General features: G+C 40.5%; 1 protein-coding gene across 5 annotated transcripts in view; it reads right to left on the minus strand.

The window, feature by feature from the left end:
* Positions 1–19,994, minus strand: part of pigk (phosphatidylinositol glycan anchor biosynthesis, class K) — a 120,443-nt gene that overhangs the window by 98,306 nt on the left and 2,143 nt on the right. For all 5 annotated transcript variants that reach the window (XR_014916436.1, XM_085439399.1, XM_085439401.1 and 2 more), the window contains exons 4-9: positions 18,434–18,569; positions 17,502–17,613; positions 17,312–17,408; positions 13,729–13,846; positions 10,775–10,885; positions 9,073–9,245 (exon numbers count right to left, since the gene is read on the minus strand). Coding sequence is in view for 4 of the 5 variants with exons in the window: in XM_085439399.1 (XP_085295525.1) it covers positions 9,073–9,245; positions 10,775–10,885; positions 13,729–13,846; positions 17,312–17,408; positions 17,502–17,613; positions 18,434–18,569 (747 nt within the window). In the remaining variant the exon portion in view is untranslated. The remainder of the gene's footprint in view (positions 1–9,072; positions 9,246–10,774; positions 10,886–13,728; positions 13,847–17,311; positions 17,409–17,501; positions 17,614–18,433; positions 18,570–19,994) is intronic.

Here is a 19,994-nt window from a genome sequence, read left to right on the forward strand (position 1 = left end):
ACTGGTAAAACCTTGCAAACACGTTGAACCCTTCCATTCACAAAGACCCCTTAATAGGTTTTAAACATCTTCACACGTTAAATTATGAATAATTATTTATTAATGCCAACGCTGATGACTACATTAATTTAAATTATTGCAGTAATGAGGTCATGGCTATTATTTTCCACATGCTTGTATTGTAATCTCCCCACTGCTACAATGCTGTCCAGACCCAACAGAAGCACAGAAAGCTTCCTGTCACCGCATTATCAGTCAAGTCCGAATGTGGCTGAGGAAACACCCTGAGAGGGCGTACAAAATGACAATAAATGTTGTTAGTCTTCCCAACATCAACAAAGTACAAAGACACTGCAAGCACTTTGGTGAATCAGTAAACTTAGTGCTGTTAAACTTCAAATGGATCGGGTGATTGCTGGTTCTTGGACTAAATGAAGACATGGATAGGCTCAATACAGCGGGAACTCAGCGTAATTGGCAGTCCACAAATATAATCAAACAGTATATGAGTGACTTTGGTCTTTGCGATGCATGGCGCTCCCTTCACCCCACCAGTAAGGAATATACTTTTTTCTCACATGTCCATCACTCCTACTCTCGTCTGGATTATTTTTTGGTCAGCAGCTCACTGCTGAACGACATTTCAGACACTGAGATTCACCCTATAGCTGTCAGCGATCATGGTCCTGTATCTTTAACACTAATGCACAAGAATAATACTACGCCAAGAAAAAACTGGAGATTTAATATATCACTACTTAAAGATGAAGACTTTATTAAATATTTTAAAAAAGAGTGGACTTCATATTTGGACTATAATGACACTCCCGAAACATCAGCTTCTGTTCTATGGGAAGCAGGGAAAGCTGTGATGAGAGGTAAAATAATTTCTTTCTCATCACATAAAAAGAAAGAAGAAAACAAAAATATTCAGGAATTAGAAAAAAACATCAAATCACTAGAAGAAGCCTACGCGTCCCACCAAGATCAGGAAACATTGAACAAAATACGCAAAACAAAACTAGAATTAAATGAGATAATTGATAAAAAAACAAAATTCTTAGTACAAAGACTACGCCTACAAAATTATGAACATGGTAATAAATCCGGTCAATTTCTAGCAAACCAGCTAAAAATAAAGAAAGAAAAAACAACTATATGTGCTGTTCAAGATTCATCTGGGAACACATTATATGAACCGATACAAATAAACAACATTTTCAGGGATTTCTATAAAACGTTGTATTCACCACAAATAAACCCATCTAAAAAAGAAATTGATCAGTTTTTGGACAACATAACTCTTCCAAAATTATTGGACACTCAAGCAATGGCACTGGATTCACCACTGACACCAGGTGAACTCCAGGAAGCCCTGATAAGTATGCACAATAATAAGGCTCCAGGTCCAGATGGCTTTCCTGCAGAATTCTACAAAGAATTCTGGTCGATTCTAGCACCAGTTTTCTACAGAACGTTGTTGGAAATTAAAGAAAAGGGCAGACTTCCATCAAATATGAATTCTGCAAACATTAATCTCCTGCTAAAACCAGGCAAAGACCCTGTATATCCCTCAAGCTATCGTCCAATATCCCTTATAAATGTAGACCTTAAAATAATCTGCAAAGCTCTCTCAAAGAGACTGGAGAAAATAACCCCCCTCTTAATTCATCCTGACCAAACTGGTTTCATAAAATGTAGGCACTCATCAACAAATACACGTAGATTACTTAATTTGATAGACTACTCATACAGTAAAAACCTAGAAACTACAATATTCTCTTTAGACGCAGAAAAAGCATTTGACAGAGTTAACTGGAAATTTCTATTTGCAACTTTACACAAATTTGGTTTTGGATCCTCTTTCATAAACTGGTTAAAAATATTATATAATTCCCCAACAGCTTGTGTTAGAACAAATGACCAGACATCCTCCAGCTTCTGTCTCTTGAGGGGCACCAGGCAGGGATGCCCACTCTCCCCTTCACTATTTGCAATTTTTATTGAACCACTAGCAGCAGCAATTAGACAGAATTCAGTAATTAAGGGCATAAAATGCAAGAACGTGGAACATAAAATCAGCCTTTATGCGGATGATGTGTTACTCTTTCTCCAAAATTCACAAACCAATATCTCTGGGGTGATTGAATTGATAAACTCTTTTGCAAGAATATCAGATTACTCAATTAACTGGTCAAACTCTACAGTCCTACCGATTAATTGCTCCTTCCATAATTCCTCTTCTACACCACTGCAATCGGGAAATATAAAATATTTAGGTATTAATGTTTCTCCCAAGCTTGCAGATCTAACTAAATTAAACCATATCCCACTTTTAAAGAAGGTAGAAGATGATCTGGCTAGATGGAAATGTCTACCCATATCACTCATGGGAAGGGTTGCCGCTATAAAAATGATGGTCTTACCAAAAATAAATTATTTATTCTCAATGATCCCAACTAAACCGCCACAAGATTGGTTCAGATCTCTAGATTCATGTATGTCCAAATTCCTTTGGAAAAATAAACCCCCACGTATAAGCTTAAAAACACTACAAAAGACCAAGGATAAAGGAGGACTAGAACTGCCTAACTTTCAGCACTACTTCTTAGCCAACAGGCTTCAGTTTATCTCAGGATGGCTAAAACACACCCTCTTAGATGAACCTTGGCTAGATGTAGAACAAGCACTCTGCAATAATCTAGAGATCTCAGACCTACCATTTATCAGCTCAAACATCCAACGACATGAATGCTTTAAAAGCATCAACATCAGCTCTTCTCTGACAGCATGGTGGGAGTTTCTAAAATTGACGGCGTCTTCATTAATCCCATGCAAACGTACACCTATCTGGAACAACCCTGACATATTACAAAACAATAATATGATAAACTTTTCAGATTGGAGTGATAAAGGAATCAAATATTTAGAACATATACTAGAAGGAACAGAATTTATTTCATTTGACGGACTAGTTACACAATATGGGATCAACAAGAAAAGATTTTTAGAATATCAACAAATTAAATCCATAGTAAAAAAGAAATTTAAACCGGGTCAAGTTGAACTACAAACACCACCAAGTGTGGTTCAATTTCTTACTCTTAAACCCCCCAAATTACTATCCAAAATATACAGAATGCTTTCTAAAACAGATGAATCAATATCACTTCCTATTGCAAAATGGGAAGCGGATTTATCAGTTAACTTAGACCTAAACTTCTGGTCTCAGATTTGCTTAAAAACCTTTCATCTAATTAGAAATCCCAGTCTTCAATTAATTCAATACAAAATATTACATAGAGTGCACTATACAGGTCATCGGATGTTCAAGATGGGCTTTTCGTCTACCAACAACTGCTCACACTGCCAAACCAATTCACTGGACAATTATATCCACGCTCTTTGGTTCTGTCCACCAGTTCAGAAGTTTTGGCGCGAGATATGTGAAGACTTATCGAAGTGTCTGAAATGTAACATTCCAACTTCCCCCTTAGTGTGTTTGTTGGGCAGCTTAGATAATGTCACTTCAGAAAAGAATATCGCCCATATGGTTTTCACTGCCCTATGCATAGCCAAGAAAACAGTCCTCATGAACTGGAAAAATAAAAATAATCTTAATTCTAACCAATATAGAAATTATCTATTAGATTACATTAGTCTTGATACAGCCTCTGCCACCACATCAGATCAATTGCTCTGGGCTCCTTTGATCAGCTCCATCACCTAGTGGGGGTGGGGGGTCATAGTTTGGTCCCGCCTTCACTGTTGTGATTGGTGTGGGGGTAGGGACAGGCTTAGGGCGTCGGGGGGTTCCCCGGAGGCATCTTCCTTGGGGGGCTCAACCCGGGGTAGCGGTCATGTCCGGTTAGGGGCTCTGTTGGCTCTCAGGTGACTGTTTCCTCGCGGCTGCGTGCAGCGGGGCTAGGGGAGGGTCTGTGCTGACGGACGTGGGTTACTGACCTGGTAGCCTGGCTGCCCCTGGGTGGGTCCGGGATGGGCGTGAGGTTCTGGGGGCGCTCCGTCTCTGGGCTGGGACCCGGACCGGGCCTCGGGGGCTTGGGTCCTGGTTGGTGTGTTGCCGGGGTTGTGGGCGGGTGGGTGCATGGGGGCCCAGCCCTGGAGCAGGGTGCCGCCGGTGCGTCGAGCCACCTGGGGGGCTCTTCAACTGGTGGGGGAGATTGTCACATCTTGCAGGAGCTTTCCTCTCCTCAGGAGCTCCCTCTGCAGGAGGGGGAGATACAGGAGAGGTGGAGGAAGATCTCAGCCTGGGTGTTTATTGTCTTATGTAGTCTGGAAGATGAGTGGATGGTGGGGTGGGTGCAGTTTTCTCTGTGGTGGGGTTGGGTGGACTGTCCCGGGCTCTGTGGGGCCGGGCGGCGCTGCTGCACTGGGCCCGGTCTGGATGGGCCTGGGCCCCCTTTCCCTGGCGGGTCGCGGAGTATGGGGGTGCCTACTGGGGTCAGCGGGGGAGCTGGCCCCAGGGAGGGGTCACTTGCCCCTCCCTTCCTTCCCTCCCCATCTCCAGCTGCCTCCCTCTTCCCGCTCCACCACAACCACCCACACATGCAGGGCCTTGGAGTAGGGGTATGTCACCAGGGTGCAGAGGAGGCTACCCCCCCCCCCTCTGTCCCCTTCTGGCTGCCTCTGCCTCAATTTTATCCCACAACTTAGACATTCACATTACTCACACTCTCATTACACATACATATAGGATCTTGGGGGTGGGCACGATACACGGAGTCCAAAGTACCATCAGGGTGTACACCCCACCCCTGGCATCGTTGCCCACCTCTCAATTTTAAATACACGTAGACATTGAGGGCTAGCAGGAGGGACCATGCGCTTACCTGCTGCTCTCTGGCAGGTAGCTCCAAGCCCTCCTGGGTTTTAAATGCACCTTAGAACACACATGCATCAACATTACAATGAGCGGGTGGAGGGAGGTTTGGAGTCTTCTCTCACCCCCATTCTCTGCGACCTGCTGGAGCAGGGGGGCTAGGACTAGGAGGAGGAGTTGGCCGTCCGACTGCGGTCTGGAGTGTGGAGCCTTCCTGCTGCTGCGGAGTCGGGGCGGTCTGCCTCCCCCCACCGCAGGGAAAAGGGAAACACCACCTGGGTCTGGGTGCAGTTCCCCCCTCCAGGGGCGGGGGCACCTAGACCCGGTTTGTAGAGTACGCTTGGGGAGTGTGATCGTGTGTACAACGTCTCTTTATGTCTGTCTCCACGTTGGTTGAGTGTGGAGTAAGTGCATATGAGAGCATGAGGGTGGGAATGGATGTTTGTATCTGTGTGTGCCTGTATGTCTGTGTCTATATGTCAGGTTGGGTGTCAGGCGCCACCTCTCTGGGGACATCTCAGGCCCTCCAAGGTTTGGAGGCCTATCTCCCCCTACCACCACTTCCCCTGCCAGTGGCGGACCCCCTCAGACATCGGTGCGTTGGTGGTTCTTTGTGTCCGGGGATGGGCGTCCAGGTACACACCGGCTCACTCCTTGGCGGCCGCTTATCGGGGCCTGGAGCCTGGGGCTCGCTCGGGCCACTTCGGAGGTGGGGTGCCCCCGGCCTCTCGGCCTGGGGCTCGGTCACTCAGGCACGGCTGGCTGCCGGCGGAGCTCACGGGCGCGTCACTGCAACTCCCCCTGGCTTCTGCTCCGCGGCTGCTGAGTGAGCCCTCATCTGGGACTCTCCTCAGCTCTTTCCGGGACAGTGGCGCAGCTGCCCCTCTGTTGGTCTTCCTTGGTCTCTTGTGTTCTGGGGGCCTCTGGATGTCTGGAGTTTTGATCTCCTCCACACCTGCTTCATGCCCTGGAGGACGGGGCTGTGGCCCCCCCACACCCTCTAGCAGATTATTACATGAAGGAACCTTTTAAAAAACAAAAAACAAGCGCGTCCATGCTCACAGGTGTACACACGGGTGATCACACCCACAAACTACACCCTTTTTGGCTCCTACCTCAAAGCACACTGTGTTCTGTTGATCTTATGTGCTGCACAATAATGTTTAACATTTAGTATTTACTGTCATATTCCCATATATCATTGTGATGTTGTTTATTCTATTACTCTTGTTCTCTTCTGCTTGCTTTCTTTTTTCTTTCTCAGCAGGTGATCCAGGTGATTGATATATGCATTTTTTTTTCTCTGCCCGTTCTGTTGGTTTTTGTCTTTTTCCCTTCTCCCCCGTCCCTCTTCTCAGCTGTTTCTCTTTCCCTCTTTCTTTCTCCCCTTCTTTCCCCCAGTCAAGTCTGTCCCGTATTCAGTAAGTGAAAATAAAATAAACAATAAAAGGTGAATCAAATGGACCATTACGGCAAGGCTGGGATGGTCAGTTTGGTAAAGTAAATCCGTTGGGCATCTTTCTTTGCCTTTAGACAACAATTCTGATGGCAAAAGAGCCAAACGGGACAGGCCAAAAAAAAAAAAAAAAAAAAAAAAAAAAAAAAAATAGCAAAACAGTCTAAAGAATCGCTTTTTCTTTTTCAAACAACAAAATCAATCAACTGAGGTAAGTGATGTTAATAAAACCCAGAGCAAACCTGTGATGCCCCCCCACCACCACCACACTAATAATTACAGCCTCAACTGCCTTATTGTTTGGCACTCTTGCTCATCTTTCTTTGATTCAAGTATAGAGAGACACTTTGCATTTTAAATAGGCATCTCTGCATAAATCTGGGCTCTCTATTCCTGAAATTCATTAGCCCTGCAAATATATATTTTTTGTGTTAAAATGAAACCTTTTCTTTCCTGACACACACCTTCTAACATTTAATCAAAAAAAAGAAAGAAAAAAAACAGAACATATCGAGTGCTAAGACTTTGCAAAACTGTCAAAAATTGCTTTTTTAACTCTTATTTCATGGCCAGTTATGGATAATCAGCCTTTGAATAGTCTAATTCCATTACATGTAATATTTTACACTGGTAAAACCTTGCAAACACGTTGAACCCTTCCATTCACAAAGACCCCTTAATAGGTTTTAAACATCTTCACACGTTAAATTATGAATAATTATTTATTAATGCCAACGCTGATGACTACATTAATTTAAATTATTGCAGTAATGAGGTCATGGCTATTATTTTCCACATGCTTGTATTGTAATCTCCCCACTGCTACAATGCTGTCCAGACCCAACAGAAGCACAGAAAGCTTCCTGTCACCGCATTATCAGTCAAGTTCGAATGTGGCTGAGGAAACACCCTGAGAGGGCGTACAAAATGACAATAAATGTTGTTAGTCTTCCCAACATCAACAAAGTACAAAGACACTGCAAGCACTTTGGTGAATCAGTAAACTTAGTGCTGTTAAACTTCAAATGGATCGGGTGATTGCTGGTTCTTACATCAGAAATGGAGATAAAACGTCTCTCTCTAGGACTGAATTAGGCCAACAGCTAGCTCAATAACATTGTGTTGGTGTTTCTGTGCTGCATGAGGATCAGCAGGACTAATGTGCTGGCTGTAATCGATATTAAAGTAATAGGGGAAGTTGTGTGCAATGAGTAACTTGCCCGGGGCCACAAACAGCCAATGACTAAAATCAGTATTGTAATTGCCTCTAATTACTAATTAGCAGCCAACCACATTAGATTCTTTAATACTTCCCAGTGGTTCAATTAAAACCCAGTTAATGAAATTAATACAAAGGGTTGGGGGAGTGGTGGTATTATCATTAATAAAGTTAAATTCCCATTGCATCTTTAGGTTGAACACAGTAAACATCTGTTCCTGCAGCTTAGAGAATCAGTGTATGGAAACTGTTTGCAATAGCTGTGTGCTTCCTAAAACTCCTGATGATTGTGCTTATTATGGCATTAGTGGAGCTTGGTGATAAAGCAAACAATACATCGTGAGGCACAGAGAAAAGGTTTGACAGCTCTCTACAGCCATCTAGTGGCTCAACCCATTTATCACAAAATGTAAGCATGCACCAATTTGGATATGTGCAATTCACCACAGGGTAGCGCCACAGATCATCTAAAGCAAACACTGCTCATTACTCACTGCCACTTATGAAGACAGACTGGATTAAGTCTGAAGGCTGACAATGAAGATGCCCAATTATGAGCTCCGCTTCTCTCTGAAATAATGTTTTCAGTGTCATTATTGATTATAGAAGCAGTAAATGCGTTCTAAATGAGCAGCACCATTACCCAAGACAAACATGTCATTGGTCAACTTTACAATCAGGTCTTAAAACCACCACATGGTAGTCATAGTGACAGCCACTGAGTGCTTTAATCTTCCAGAAACAGGCCAATCAACACATCATTAGCAGAGGAATCAATATCACTGATGGGAGGTGTACTAAACAGAAATCAAAGGCTGGTTAGTTGGAAACTGAACACAAAATGAATTTGGCTGCTGGCAGTGAGGCTGGCCTAAATGAGAGTATTTTATAAGGGTCGCCCCCCCTCATGTCATCATGAAAGTACAGCCCAGCCCATGTTCAACTTCATTTCATATCCCTTTAATATCTACCTTTAATCTCCCTTTCTGTTGTTACCTTTAGTTCATTTTGAAAAGCTGGAAACAATTTGTGAACAACTTATTTTTGCACAAGTATCTTTAATGCTACAGTCACATTTGGGAAAACAGTGGTGCCAAAATAATTGCAATTGCATGCAATGAACTCGCAGTGCCATTGCCTTTGAAATGATTGTTTCAAAGAGGGGGGACAAGGTCTGCAACCACTCAACCTCGGTCCATCAAGAAGGTGATAAAACGGCAATAAGTTGGAAATTAGATGCAGTCAGATAATACAGTGATTAACTACCATAAATAGCTGAAAAGAAATCGCAAATCTGTATCCATTTACATATTCAAAGTCACATTAACTTATACTACTTAACAGATTACTTTAATTAATTGCCCAGCCAGAACCTCATAGACCAAAAGGTTGAGTGTGTTGCATTCTAGACCTCTGCTACTTTTTTGCCAAATGCAAAGTTAATCACCAGGCACCCACTGATTTTTAGTTTCTAGCAGGTTGCCATCCTGTTTTTATTCTAGTTTGATTGATGCATACCTTTTGCCATTAACAAAAAAACAAATAAATTAAACTTACTCCTCCTCCATCTGCTTGATGGGGTCAGTCAAGTTGATGGCATCCATGGTGAGCTCAACTTTGCGGACACTACCAAAGAAATCTGTGATGAGAACACTTCCAGGATCTCTCAGGAACAGGTCAGTACGATGGCCTGGAGTGGACACACACTGACTCTTTGGACACACTTTGAACTGTGGAGGCAGAGACAGCAAAGATTTCACATTAGGAATATTCAACATTGTTCTAAATTAGTGGTTTCTGTCACGTTGGATCTCTATTTGGGAGCCAGTCAGCTAGTCCACTGACAGTTGCTGAGGGAAACCGACAATTTTCTGGACAACAGATAACACAATTCCTAATTGGTTGATGGCACTCTGGATACAAGCAGGCTGCAGATGGAAACCACCAAGCTTTGTGTCCCAGTGTCCTATGCATGCAGATTCTGGATATGTATATGAAGATATCTGTTTATTCAAACTATATAGAACAAAAACAACTAACAATGTCTCTCTAAATATAAATATTCGCCTCATGACAATGACAGCTTTAGCAGCAGCATAACTTGCATGTACAGGTCAGCTCTGCACAAAGACACAATACTAGATTTATTCCTTTTTGCACCACCAATTCCAAGTTCCAGTTGCAGCTAGTATTGAGCTGTTGCTCTGGGAGGTGTGACACCGTGAGAAACAGATTAGAGGCACTGTGCCTGACATTTGTGCATGTCCTTGCCAATTACAATTTTTAGCACACTTGTTATGTTACCACTTGTGAATGAATCCTATGTGAGTTTATCAATGTGTTGTTTTCCGCTTGAAAAGAATATAAAAATCACATAACTGAGGTCAACATTATTTCCTCAGCCAGACAGGACTTGAAAAGTACAGCAAATGGCACGACTTTGCAGCTTGGATCAGGGGGGGAAAAAAACAAGAACGAAAACTCAGAGGGCTCATCCAGAAAATCCATAGTATTGATCCTTAATTCCCTGAAAAGGCACAACAGAGAATCTACAGAAACAGAAAAATTGGAAGAAAAAAATAATAAGCATGTGTCAAAACACACAGAGTGCCAGAGTAACGATCTGAGGTGCTTTGAGCATAACTCCGGGTGACGCAGATGAGGAGTGGCCCTTGTGGCCTGAATCGCCGCACGAGGCTAAAAGATGAAAAAGGAGTTGCTGCTGAGACTGAGTCATGGACCAGAGCAACATGTACTCACCATTTCCACCCTGATGTGTCAAAGGCCAACGACTGCAACACCGTATCAGATATTCTGTTTCAAGTGTGACCTGTGTGACTTTTATCTGACTTCTTTTGGCCCACAGACAGAGGAAGAGGACAGTACAAGAAAAACACTGCTTCAGGTATCAGCAGTGCTGATTGCCACATCCTTCCTTTTAAAAGCTGACTTTCAAAATAGTCAATCTAATAAAAATCTGCATACCTTTTTTGTTATGTTCTGTTGCAGTAACTACAAATGAATGTATAACAAATAAAACGATGGTGTTCAAAATGTGAGACACCAGAGAAAATCTCTTCCTTTCTGTCACTCAAGTAGAAGTAGCACAACTGTAAACTTAAATTTGCATTAACACCCCTAACGTATTTTAAAGAGTATAACAAGAATTTTATTTTGTGGTTCAGGAAATTGCGATTTCCTGCAAACAGGTATGAGGAAGTTGTGACCATACTGGACACACACGCTAACACAGGCTCACCAGATCATTCATGTTGGTTTTGCTTGCAGGATGGATGTCTTCAAGGAACTCCAGCATGTAGAACGTGTAACGATCCATCAAATGGACTCCTATGGCCAAATCTGGCTGGTGCTAGAATGAGACAGATTTTAAAAATGTAAAGGATAAGAATAGTTGCTAGAATGGGCGCTGTGGTGGCATTTTTACTTCTAGCTCATTAATCAAACCTCTACACTTTTACACAATGAACACTTACAGTCTTTTAAAATACACATCCACACCAACATTCACAGATTTGTATTATAAAATTCATCCCAAGTAACAATTTATGGAACTTTTTCTTTAGTTAGTCAGTTATAGTTTCCGTTGCAAATCTGTACAGTATCAAAATCTGATAAGTGTCACCTGGCATTGAAATTGAACAACGATTGTCACAGCACAAGTGTGTGAAAGGAAATGAATTAGAGACTTGTGGCAGCAGGATAGCTTCATGAGTGATATTCATTATCTTAAAGTACACAGAGGTTTCAGTTTCTGCTGTATTGCAGACAGACATTTTTTTCTCCTTTATTTATATTTGTTATATATTTTAGAGTATATTTAGTTTAGCCTTTAATTTAATTGTTAGTTATACAACTAAAACATTGGGGGGGTTGAGGTGTTTGCTGTTGCACTGTGACAGCTCAGATGGGCTCCAGTCCCCTGTGACCCTGAATAAAACAAACCGGAAAAGTAGTTTAGAAAATGGATGGATAATTTCTGTAACAATGCAGTTTCTCTTTGGGATTAATTAAGTGCTTTGTCTATCCATCCATTAATCCATCTCCAATAACGGAGGAAGTAAGAGTTTTCAACCCCCTGGGGGTGTGAAAATGGAAAATGCAAACAGCACTGACATATCACCCCCTGTTTAAATCCAATATTCACGCTTTTTTAAGCTCCACTGTGGTCTCTAACGGCTCCTAAGGGAAATATCCGGTTCTCATATTTCTTGATTCTCCGATATGTTTACAGACTAGTGTCTTACTCTGTATGCTCTTCAGTGTGGAGCAGGTAGAGGAGTGTGTTTGTTTTAAGCTTTTCCACTGGAAGCAGCTGCTTTGGACAAATCGCTGCTATAAGAGCAGAAAAAGTGAAGCAGATCAATAACGTTGTGGAGCACAAAGCTAAACACTGAATCAGGTAAATATCCCCTCACACAATCCAAGGCTGTAAATACATCTTTATCTTTAGGTTCAGTTCATCATGAAATTAAATATTAGTTTCATATTTTTTGTTCAGTCATTTGATATTTTAAATTTAAAAACGCTGTGATATAAAGCAATTATAGCTGCTTTGAAAGCTTGCATAGTATTAGCTATGTACAGCTGACAATTTGAAGTCATTAGCTGATAATGTAAAAATAATAGTGCCTGCCAGTGCCACCCGTCAGCATCGTAGTAGATACACCTATGATATCAATTTCAAAATCCTACACCATTCTTGAGTTTTTGCATTCACAAGAGTTTCAGAAAACTTGACCTCTGACCTTAAGGTCAAGGTGACTGAGATTTGAACTCGTCTAAGATTTTTAAAGCCCATTTAAAAATCCTAGGTGAACTCCTTCTTGAGTTATTGCTTTCACAAGATTCACAGAAAACGTGATGTACGGCTTCTAATCCTACGGTCAACGTCACTGAGATTTGAACTTTAGTATCAGCCGCGATACCTACCTACAGTTGAGGCCTACAGTATTAATTTCAAAATCCTACGTTGCCTCATTCTTGCTCAAAGGAGACTTACGATGCTTTCCTTCTTCCGTGATGTACATGTTGTTACAGTGGTGCGTGCCAATATTAAAATGGCCAAAGTTTTTTTTTTTAAATTAGGGGCTGAATGTACAAGCAAATCCTGTAAATAAAAAAGCTCAGACGATTTTAAACAGTCCATAGAGCAACGATATGTTTGTTAGAAAAGCAGAGCCAAGCTGAAGAAAGTTGGAGCAGGGGAAGGAAGCTAAAAGGCTTTTATAATCAGAAGGCTCTCTAGAACAGTCCAAAAACAAATATTTATAGCCACAATAAACCATGTCAGTAAATACGTTCTGTTCAGCAAATAAATAAGGTCTTCTTTGGTTGTTTGTTTGTTTGGTCTTAACTTTGTATTTATTGTATTTTTCAAAAGTAGTGTAAACATTAAAAACAGTTGGTCATACATAAAATGTAGTTTGGCACTATTTAATGTCATAAAATTGATATTTTTAAATGTCCCCTCATCACAGTCCCTTTCCTTGAAAAATGCTTATTTTTAGATATTAAAAGACTCATTATTCATAAGTGTTTATGTTATATTCTGCTAATCCCCTATTTGGCCATTTCAGTGTTTTTACAGTGGTTCTGTAACTTACACACACACACACACACACACACACACACACACACACACACACACACCGCACAACTGAGCACAGTTTTAGATTGGTCCATCAACAGTGCAAAGCAGAGAAAGAGTGAGCAAGTTTCCCCCCCTCAGCTCCTGCCCTCACTGCCTCTTGAAGACTTTTCAGGATTTTTCTAACTAAATTATGCAGTGGAGGGATTTGCACTTTAAGCTATACGTCTCAAGCAAAAGGTCAGTGTTGTGTAAAATGTGGAAGAAGAGGGGGGAAAAGAAGCAGCATTGTTCTTGTATTTGAGTGCAGTGCAGAGCTAGTAGGTTTCTGAGAATTATTAGTGAGATGAAGAACTTGTAACATGTCACATTTCTTGCAGACCTTTCTTAGGTTGACTGCTAAAAGAGAGAAGACATTTGAATAAAAATTCAAAAGTGCAACACTATTTCAAGTAACACTGACTGGTGTTGCAGGGGGGTGAGAGCGTATGAACACAGAAATCAAGCTAGTGCAATGTGCTATGAAATCACACTGCTTATTAGAGAATCTGACAAGCTGATGGATGATTTTTAATTCATCTTCCACGTGAGGGAAGATAACTCACCGACAGGGAGTCTTCTCCAACTTGACTGCTGGCCAAAGCCATGATGTTTGGAGAGTAAAATCTTTCATACATGGAGGCGCCTTGACAGGTGTCAATGATGAAGAGCAGCTCGTTGTACCTGGAGACAAACACACGCGCACACACACGAACAAACAGAGGATCATACACATTCTCAAACAAAACTGATGGGAGAATGCACAGCTGGCATAACACTCATCCATTTGTTCCAATAAACAGATATCACACAAACCTTCTAACCATCTTTCATATTGCAGTTACCATGGTGACCAAGAAAAACCAACAGCTCCATTCAGTCCTGCTAACACTCCCATGCACACAGCTTAACCACCACCCCCTTCCTTTCCCTTCCCTCCATCCTCCTTTCCTACAAAACACTACATTTCACTACAACTTCTTTCCCCTGTTTAGACAAACATGTAGAGACTGTCACATCCAGTAGACTTAATCGAGGTGGTTTGGGGATGATAAAGGGAGGTCTCTTCGGTGGCTGTAATTTAGCAGTTCAACCCTGCAATTATCACATCAGCATGAAAGCTGGCGTCACTGAGCTTTTATCCAGTAGCCTGGAGCCTGACTGTAACCCAGACACTCACCGTGGATGATAATGGGTTTGGACAACAATAGAGGCACTCGCAGCAGCAAGGTGAAAGCTCATTTACCATCTCGTGATTTACAAATTAAGCAAAGCAGTGGCTTAAATAGTAACCCCAATTACAGAACAAAACAGCCTCTACTTTTAGAAGAATTTAGGAAAACATGACAAGTTCAAGGTAATTTCAAGAGTACTAATACAGAGAATGCTGTGCTAACACTTTGTAATCCCTAGCTTATCCCACATAGAACACGATCACATGGTCTAAAGTATAAAGTTAAAATAGATAATGAAGGCCACAAGGGACAATACGATCTATTTACTAAGTTCAACAATTAGTTTGTTTCTTTTTCTACTCCAGTTGTACTCATAAAATTTCCACCTGAAATGATTCCTTAGTTAATTCATTCGCTAAGGGGTGTCAAATTCAATTTGACATCACGCTGGGAAATGAGAACCACATTAAGGGTGAGATCAAGTTTACTGAAATTCTTTAATTAAACTGAAAATGCAAGTCCAATATAGTCTTCACATGTACAAGTTGGCTTAAGTGAAGCCCAGGCCAAATAGTGCAATGTTTATAATGCACTCTCATTACAGTGGTTTGGAGCATTTAACATTAAAACATATATCAAAATACTGAATCTGTAATTTTATTTTTCCATATATTTCTACAAATCTTACCCAATGGTTGAAATGTGAAATTTCACAAAGTTAAAAGTAAAACCTCTAGATTTAGCTGGAAGAAACCCAGCTACAGTAAAGCGTACTGTACAGTATGCTTTAGTCATTTTCACCGTCCTTGGCTCCGTTTCTGTGCTGATGTGCAGATTCAAGGCAAAGCAAATTTCATTCTTTGAAAACAGCAGTCATCTCAATGCAAATATACACAGGTCACTCTTTATGCCTTCAGAGTCAGCTTTTATATTCTGTGCCATTTTCTGTGAGCTAGCTTGTTATTTTGCAGCTGCAGTGTGCCCGTCTGTTTTGTGTGGCATACAGACACAACGAAGGGGGACGGATGTGAAGTGATACGCTAGCCGGATTAAACTTTGCAAAGGACCAGATATGGCCTAGAAACCTTGTGTCTGCCACACACGCATTAGCGAATCATTGTTCCTAGATTTGTCGTTGTTTATTTTACTAACAAAACTAGACATCCAACAGCTTCAGCTTCAGCTATACATAAAAAATTGTTAGTTTCAGACCGATTGATAACAATTCCTATTGATTTATTAATTACTCACTAAATATGGCCCAGCTAAATGTTAAAACTCATGGATAGATGGTTCAACCAGTTAAAAATTATTATCTGTGAATATTTTCCTGCAAGTTTTTGCTTCCATCACGAATGTACAATAGGCAAGAAAAATACTTAAACAATGAAATTTAAAGATTTTTTAAATATATATATGGTTTCATGGCCTTCAAGTTAGCCCTTTAGATTCACACATTTAGCTCCTCATTTAACTACTGTATTCCTACTAGGGCTGGGCGATATGACCCAAAATTCATATCTCGATATTTTTTAGCTGGATGGCGATATAAGATATATATCTCGATATTTTTTTAAGCCATAAAGTAAGAACAAAAAGAGTTCTTAGTCAAAGCTGTGTCCCAGATGTCACACAGGCACTTTTATTAACATACAGCACAGATGTACATGAAAAATTACTCAAAATTAAATTATGAGCATTCATTAAATAATAATGCTCCATAAATAAAAGAAAACAAGGTTGTTTTTGTGCTAAACAAAGAGCTCACAATTGTGCAGTCAAAATGTAAACTAAAAGACGCTGAGCGTAATAACAAAGACAGACAGATTTTACAGCTGCTCTGTTCCCAAGTTTTACTGTGTGACTGATAGCCTGGAGTTTGAAATCCGCTTCATAACCACGTCTCTTACAGGTGCCATTTATGGTCCTTATACACACACAATACGGTAATATTACGTTGATGCACAGTACGTATCACTCCGCGAAGCTCCTCGGTAGCCGTAATGCGCCGACAATCTATCAAGCGGTGCAGCTCCGTAGCTTACCAAAGTCGTACTCAAACATTTTTGACAGATTGCTGAACGCCGTGTACCACATAAAATCGGTTCGCGGCCACCAAGCACAACCAGAATTCATACATAAGGCGCGCTATCAACTTTTGAGAGAATGAAAGGATTTTAGGGTTAGCATGTTTAGCTCGTTAGCACGTTGACGCCGTCCAGCCCCACGCATGGGGCGATGCGCAGTAACTCGTTAACGGAGATTTTCCGTGTCCGTCTTGTCGCTGCCTGCACGTGAAGCGATGGGGTAGGAGGGGGAGTTGTCTTCAGTGAAGGCGAGGCGGAGTAACGTTGCGTAGAGACAAAAGTGGACGAAAGAGAGGCAAACTTGCGGCTCCACAACTATAATTATAACGTAACATAGACTATATCGATATAAAGGATATTGTCACATCTTATATCTCGTATAAAAATATATCGATATGTTTTAAAAACTCGATATATCGCCCAGCTCTAATTCCTACTGCATATAAAACTTAATCTACAATTTACAGGCAGGAAAAAAAGAACTATCAAGGCTACAAGTTGATGTTCCCAATGACAATTGAAAGCCCAGCACTACCTTTCAAGCTGAGCTGAAGCTATTTTTAAAAAAGCCTGAATAGAGAGTATACTGTTTCACTGCACTGACAGCACTCTTTCAACCACTGAAGTCATTTGATACACACAAAGCCTTGATAAGAGAATCAATTTAACGTAACACACCTCTGATAATCATCTGTTTTGCTTGTTATAAAGAATCAACAGAATGGGAACCTCCTGATAAAGTTATAATACTCATAGGCTGTGATGTTTTGTGCTGTTAAATGCTTGTTGGCATGCTGCACAGCTAAATGCCCTGCAGGGCAAAGAAAAAACAAGTAAAGTAGACCTGACAAACGGGATTATTTGAAGTCACTTTTCAGTTTATTTACCTTCTTTTCTGCCACATCTGCTCAAAAGCATCTGCCAGTTCCACATTACTAATCTCCTCAGAGTCCTGGAACTTCAGAAAGCCATTCCCACCGTGGCCTGTTAATCAACCACAGATTAAAAATAATTAATTCAACTTTGTTCAACTTTAATTACTTCAACTTCATAGGTACATTTTTTCCCTTTAAGTACCTGTCAGGTATATGAGGATGTTGCTTCGATCATCAGAAAGGAGGCGTTTAGAGCGTGGTGTGCTGGGAGGCAGGCGCCCAGTCAAAACTCGCAGGAAGTTCTCCACAGTTACCTAAGGCACACACGGTACAAACCTGTGGTCATTTTCCATCTATGTCTCTGACAGGAAGTAGTAAATTAGTTGTTAAATAAAACTATTCAAAGATTGAAACTATACAAAACAAAAGCCAGTAAAAAGAAAAGTTAGTGATGAAAAGTCAATTCGTAATATTTAAATTGTCATTGGTAGGATCAGTAAGTGACTACATTTTTGATCTTCTCCACTTATCCTTTAATTAAAATTTGATAATCAGCTCCTATCTGAGTTTTTTTTCCTCTGTTTTTAATGATTATTGGTTTTTGTTGCACATGAATGTGGTGTGACAGCAAACAAAGACGGGCAGTACAGTGTCATTGTATTTTTAAAAAGGCACAAAACAGAGTGAGTCGTCAAAAAACAACGAACTCGCCTTAGTCCATAATAATCAGAAAAATAAATAAAAACCGGCTGGGCCCCATTTTAGACGTGTAGATTATAAAATGTCCTGGTCAATAAAAATGTTGCCTTGGACATAATCCGTTTCTCCTCAAGTTATTTAACGCAACACTGAAGGTGAAACACAGCATGTGAGACTGTCACATAAATCACAGTAAATGTTTATATAACAAGCTGAGCAGAATCAAACTGTCTGGGGTAGGAAAATATTTACAATTTATGCCAAACAGTCATGAACATTTGTGATTATGCTCAAGCGATTCATCTTTTTCTGGCTTCAAAATACCCAATTTTTGCATTTAGACTTTAAAAATCACTCAGGGCTTGTTGATACACATAAGGCTAACATAAGTGTTGATTCACAGAATGAAGGTGAGGTGTAAACACCTGAACTGACCTCATAACCTCGATAGTCCACTTCCACATCGTCACCATACACATTCAGCTCCATGTTTTTGTGACTGAACACTGTAGCAGGTTTGGGATTTCTGTGGTTACAAGCCATGTCATCAGCCAGCATCAGAACTATGTGGCTGGTGATTAAAAAAAGAGAAAAAACAGAGTTAATATGATGATATTGAAATAAGTAAAAGGACAATGGCTGCTATCAAACACGTTAACTGTTATGTTGTGAAGGATAATGCATTTAGCCTGAAAATTAAATTGCATCAGTTTGTTTATTGATCTTACAGTTGGACCAGCTGTTGAATATTTTGAAACTTTTGACATTTGGACATCAAGAGCTCCCACCAATCATACAGTCAATCGCTAACCAGCACTACCATCACAAGTACTGTGTAACTCTCCAGAGCCAGGACTGATTTCTGAAACTTTACTATCTCGAAATAAAATGAAAACTTATTAGTATATGCACACGTGTTCATCCTGTTGCCACTGGTGCCCTTCTACACAAAACAGACCTTGTCAAACGTATTTGCCATTTTCTCCACGTTGGATGTTTTATTTTACCGCAGCTCTCCATCTGGGAAAGGCCCCAGAACAAACAACAAACCAAAGTAGGCTGTGGAAAAACTTTTGAGCACTCACTTAATTCATTTTGACACAATACAGGCACCTTGTAGAATGGACAGCATGTTCTGAGGTGCTCTCAGCTAAAGCCAAGCCTAACAATGGACAGCACCATAGACTCAGTAAACTTATTCAGAAGTCCGCTTCGGCCCCGGATGTGGCCGTGGACAATCGATGTGCAATAATAGTGAGCAGGACAATGTCAAAACTCTTCTGAAAGTCCAGTAAAATATCCCATACCCTCTAAACAATGTTCTGGCTAGCCAGGGGTTCAGCCAAAGACTAACAGCATGAGCTTCTTCATTGCAGTAGCTGTCCAGTTACACAGTTCCTCTTTCTACTGTACCTCTTTTTAATAAATTTTTGAGCAACTTTTACAAAACACTTCACCTGCTGGGATGAATAAATTTCTCCCTTAACTACTGAATACACAATGATAATTAAAAATGATTGTTCAATTACATCTAAGATTAATTAATTGATAGTCAGAATACATATTTCTTTCAGAAAGCAACCGCATAATATGCTATATCTTGTTAAATCCAGCAATAATAATTATTATGCCAAAAGACTATTTATGTTATTGAGTCTTTAAAATATCTCCAAATGACTGCAACTGTCACATATTTTCAACACTGATTACTCTGGAAAATATAATGTCTAATAAACTGGTTTCTCTTCATCATGCATGAAAATATTGAAAGGTCCCCATTATAAATTTACCTACTGATCAACTTGACCTCTTCAGAATGTCTAAAATCCAAAAATATTTCATTAACTACCATATAGAACCAAAATATGTTTCAATTCCTCAAATTTTAAATGTCTTTGCTATTATAAGTGAAATTTATTTTTACACCTTACATGATTGTGTGACTCAACAACCTGATTAATCGTTTTAATACTACAGTGACCAGGATAACTAATTT

The sequence above is a fragment of the Copadichromis virginalis genome, linkage group LG18, assembly GCF_057382275.1.
Source record: "Copadichromis virginalis isolate Kocher_CV1m ecotype Utaka linkage group LG18, C_Virginalis_male_GT1.1, whole genome shotgun sequence".
Lineage (NCBI taxonomy): Eukaryota > Metazoa > Chordata > Actinopteri > Cichliformes > Cichlidae > Copadichromis > Copadichromis virginalis.